Source organism: Equus quagga, chromosome 14, assembly GCF_021613505.1.
Source record: "Equus quagga isolate Etosha38 chromosome 14, UCLA_HA_Equagga_1.0, whole genome shotgun sequence".
Taxonomy (NCBI): Eukaryota; Metazoa; Chordata; class Mammalia; order Perissodactyla; family Equidae; genus Equus; species Equus quagga.
The window spans coordinates 97,300,412-97,304,819 of NC_060280.1; the positions used below are offsets into that span (position 1 = coordinate 97,300,412).

At 57.6% G+C, this 4,408-nt stretch overlaps 1 protein-coding gene across 1 annotated transcript in view; it reads left to right on the forward strand.

Annotated features, from left to right (window-relative positions):
* Positions 1–3,695: 3,695 nt before the first annotated feature.
* Positions 3,696–4,408, forward strand: part of ODF3L2 (outer dense fiber of sperm tails 3 like 2) — a 4,651-nt gene continuing 3,938 nt past the window's right edge. The window contains exon 1 of the mRNA XM_046638344.1: positions 3,696–3,910. Coding sequence (XP_046494300.1) covers positions 3,784–3,910 — 127 coding nt within the window. The 5' untranslated portion in view covers positions 3,696–3,783. The remainder of the gene's footprint in view (positions 3,911–4,408) is intronic.

Below are 4,408 nucleotides of genomic sequence, written 5' to 3' on the forward strand. Positions count from 1 at the left end.
CTGGCCCTGATTTCCCCCCCACGCCCTGCCAGCTTCTAGGGTAACCTAAGACTCATTTGTCTGCCTCTCTCCAAAAAAGGTGAGGCCGGGAGTTCGTGTGTTTTGTTCATGCCTGGCGCCCAGATGCACACGTTGAATTAATAAATGTGATAAGGGCCGTAACTGAGGAGGCCCAGCAGCTGGTGGTCGATTGCTGGGCGGGGCGCACCTTCACCCCAGGTCCAGCCTCCGTTTCCTGTTTTTCTGATCTGCCCTCTTCTGTCAATGAATCAGATTGGAGTAAAAACGTGGCTCATTTGCACGTGCTTCGAGTTAATTAGTGTTCATTTCCATGCTGTTTACTTGGCGGTGGTGAAGTGTCCACAGAGAAGCTGGTGGCATCAAAGCAGGGCCTGGCCAGCTGGAGGGGGCCTGAGCTCAGTCTGGTGAGGTCGCTGGGCCCAGAGGTCCCCAAGGCCGCCTTTCACAGGCTTGGGCGGCCATTTCAGTCTGTCCCCACCCCTGTGTCAGCTCTTGGCTCCTTCGCACATCATGATGGGGAAATGGAGACAGTTGGGGCCAAGTCCTGGATGGCGTCTGAATGTAAGGTCTTGTCCTTGGCAGGGAGGCAGAGGGGTGGTAGCTCATCTCACAGAGGGGAAACTGAGGGAGTTGGGCTTGGGTCCCAGCTCGACCCTGGATGGAGGGTCCCATCCCTGGGAAGGAGGCACAGGGTCATAGCCATAACAGAGGGGAAACTAAGTCAGTTGGGGTTGAGTCAGTGAGTCCGGATGTCTGCACTGCGTGGCTGGCTGATGTGGCCTGGGCGGGGGGCTGAGGCATGGGGTGTGATGGGTTTGGGGAACAGCCTCCAGATGGGACTTTTGTCCTTTCTTTGCCTGGCCCTGGGTCCTCGAGGCCGACCTCAGTGGTACTGTCCCCGGGCTCCTGCACTTCAGGGGGAGGCACTGATGAGCAGGAGGAGAGAGAGCTTGGGTGTTCATCTCCTGCCTGCCTCCTCAGTGCCCAGTTCTGTCCATGGTTCTGGAGTTTGTGCTGCTTCTGGAAAGAAGAAGGTGGCTCGTCCAATGTCAAGGGGCCCACAGGTCACTGAGGGTGGAGCCAGCTGTGGGCTGACTTGTTGGTCAAGGCATCCTAGGTGGAGGGAGGTTGAGTGGAGGCATCCCAGGAGGAGGGAGGGCAGGTGGAGGGAGGGCAGGAGGAGGGAGGGCAGGAGGAGGGAGGGCAGATGGAGGGAGGGCAGGCGGAGGGAGGGCAGGAGGAGGGAGGGCAGGCGGAGGGAGGGCTGGTGTGGGCTCTGAGGTGAAGGCTTAGCAGCTTCAAGGAATAGCAAGGGTGGAGAGACCAAGTACTGAGGGGTGGGAGGCGAGAGGAGGGGGAGTGGGGATGGGACTGTGTGGGGTCCTGTGTGACGGCGAGGACGTGGGTCTATCCAGAGCATCGAGGAAGTCCACAGAGGATTCTCAGCACTCCCAGGAAGCTGAGCTGGGATTAGAACGGAGAAGTCTTTTTTTTTTTGAAGATTAGCCCTGAGCTAACTGCTGTCAATCCTCCTCTTTTTGCTGAGGAAGACTGGCCCTGAGCTGACATCCATGCCCATCTTTCTCTACTTTATATGTGGGACGCCTACCACAGCATGGCTTGACAAGTGGTGCCATGTCTTCACCCGGGATCCGAACTGACGAACCCCAGGCTGGGCCACTTAACCGCTGGGCCACTGGGCCGGCCCCAGAACCGAGAAGTCTTGACCCCGAGCTTTGATCTGAAATCAGAGTCAGAGTGCTGTGTTCGAGTCCTGGCTCTGCCGATGAGTTCCTGAGGGACCTGCACCCATCACTCCCCCTTTCCGTGCCCCAGTTTCCCCATCTGCAGCCACAGATGAGGGTCAGCGGCAGCACCTCCTCAGTGAGATGCTGAGACCGCTGAACAAGATGACGCCTGTGAAGAAGGTCCCCAAGGTGCAGAACGTGGCAGGTGACACCGGAAATGCTGGGCAGAAGATCTCCTTTGTCCCAGAGTCGGGACCTTTCTCTCTGCGGCTCCGCATGCCCCGCGTTGTCCCCGTAACGTGTGCGGATCTGCAGTGATGTCCCCCTTCCCTTCCTGGCATCGGGCTTGTGATCTTCCTCACAAATCCCTCCCGTCCTTGTGTTTTCTTGATCCGTCCAGCTGGAGGTTTAACAAATTGGCTTTTAAAGAACCAGCTTCTGGAGCTCTGTTAGCTCTTCTGCGGTTTTCTCTCTCGTGCGTTCCCACTGTTACATGTTTCATCTCTTTCCTTCTCTTGCTCTTTTTCTAGCTTCTTAAGGTAGACCCATCAGTCATTGATTTTGAGATCTTTCCTCTTTTCTAATATTAGCATTTAAGCCTCGATTTATGATCTTTTATGTAGATTATGACATTTTGATGAAAATATTTTAAAAATGGTGGACTGTGTTAACGTTCCATGGCGGAGTGATCTGTGTGGTGTGTGAATTGTAACTCAATCACGCTGTTAAAAAAAGGCGGTGCGGGGGCCCGGCCCAGTGGCGCAGCGGTTAAGTTCACTCGTTCCACTTCAGCAACCCTGGGTTTGTTCCCCGGTTTGGATCCCGGGTGTGAACCTACACACCGCTCGTCAAGCCGTGCTGTGGGAGGCGTCCCACATATAAAGTACAGGAAGATGGGCACGGATGTGAGCTCAGGGTTAATCTTCCTAAAAAAAAAAAAAAAAAAAAGGCAGCGCAGGAGGGCCCTTGATCCCTCAACTGACGAGGACACCATGGAGGGACAGGAATCTGAGTCTTGTCCAGCCAAGTGTTCCTGAGCCGCTGCTCGGAGCCTGACACAGCTGAAGCCTCAGTGCAGGCAGGAAAGTAAACCCTGCAATGGGCTGGAGTAAATCCTACCGACTTCTGGGAGTCAGCAGGCTGCCCTGGAGGACCAATATCACCTCCCACCCCAGGGCCTTTGCACGGCCATTCCCCTATCCTGCAATGCTCTTCTCTCACCTTCTCAATGCCATGACCTCTCACCCTGCCCTAATCCTCGGCTTGCACCCATCCTCCCAACTGCTCTGTGTTTTCCAGAACATTCAATGCCTTCTAATACCCCATGTGTTCATTTACTAATTTATTGTTTCTTTTCTCTCTCTCCTCTGAGAACATCAGCTCCTGTCCGTCTGTTCTTGTCCTGTTGCCACCAACCCAGACAGAACCTGGTATGCAGTAAGTGCTCAATAAGTGCTGACTGGATGAATGAAAGCAGGCAGGCAGGCTTCTGGGCCCATCATTGCGACTCCCAGAGTGGCGAACTTGCTGTATGACCTTGGGCCATGCCTCAGTTTCCCAAACTGTAGAAATGGAACCACGCCCCCCATGACCTCACCAGTCCCTCCAGCTACAAGGCCGAGGGTGTCAAGTTCACGGCTCTGGCTCCCTGGGCCCTGCTCTGGCCCTGGCTGCCCAGCTTGGCCAGCTCCCCGGGGACTCGCTCTGCTGACACCGGATTCTTTCCTGGACTGTCCAGCCGCCCGGCTGACACTCGATCCCGGCCCCACTTCCAGGCCAGCGTCCGCCCGACCAGCCGGCTGGGGCCAGGGCCCCAAGACTCCCCGCCGAGGGACAAGGGGCTGTCTGTGCGTCCCCGGAGGGTGTGTGAGGCCGGGGCCCTGCCAGCGTCCGCAGAAGCCGTGAGGATCGGGGACGGTGCCGACACCCGCAGCCCAGAGCTGCTGCCGCTGAGGGAGACGCCAGGGCGGGCACTGCCGAGCCCCGTGCTCCCTGCAGCCCCTCACCTGCCACCATGGGGACCCTGGGCTGCAACCCCGCCCCGCAGCTGACCACAGCGCCCCTGGGCCGGCGGGCCACCGAGTGCCAGATTCCAGAGACCGGCCTGCGGAAGACCTGCGGGGCAGCCACCGTGGAGAAGGGTATGCGTGGGCGTGGGGAGGGGGCCGTGGCCATGAGACCCTTTCCTGCTCCACCCCCACCCCTCACCCCGTAGGGCTTCTGGAAAGTCCCCGGAGCCCAGCTGAGACAGGAGCCTCTGAGGAGTCCCTGCGCTTCACCAGCCTGTTTCCCTCCTGTGACAGTGTCTGTGTCTGGCCTCAGTTTCCCCTCCTTGACAGTGTCTGTGCCTGGCCTCAGTTTCCCTCCTGTGACAGTGTCTGTGTTTGGCCTCAGTTTCCCTCCTGTGACAGTATCTATGTCTGGCCTCAGTTTCCCTCCTGTGACTGGGTCTGGCCTCAGTTTCCCTCCTGTGACAGTCTCTGTGTCTGGCCTCAGTTTCCCTCCTGTGACAGTGTCTGTCTGGCCTCAGTTTCCCTCCCTTGACAGTGTCTGGGTCTGGCCTCAGTTTCCCCTCCTTGACAGTGTCTGTGCCTGGCCTCAGTTTCCCTCCTGTGACAGTGTCTGTGTCTGGCCTCAGT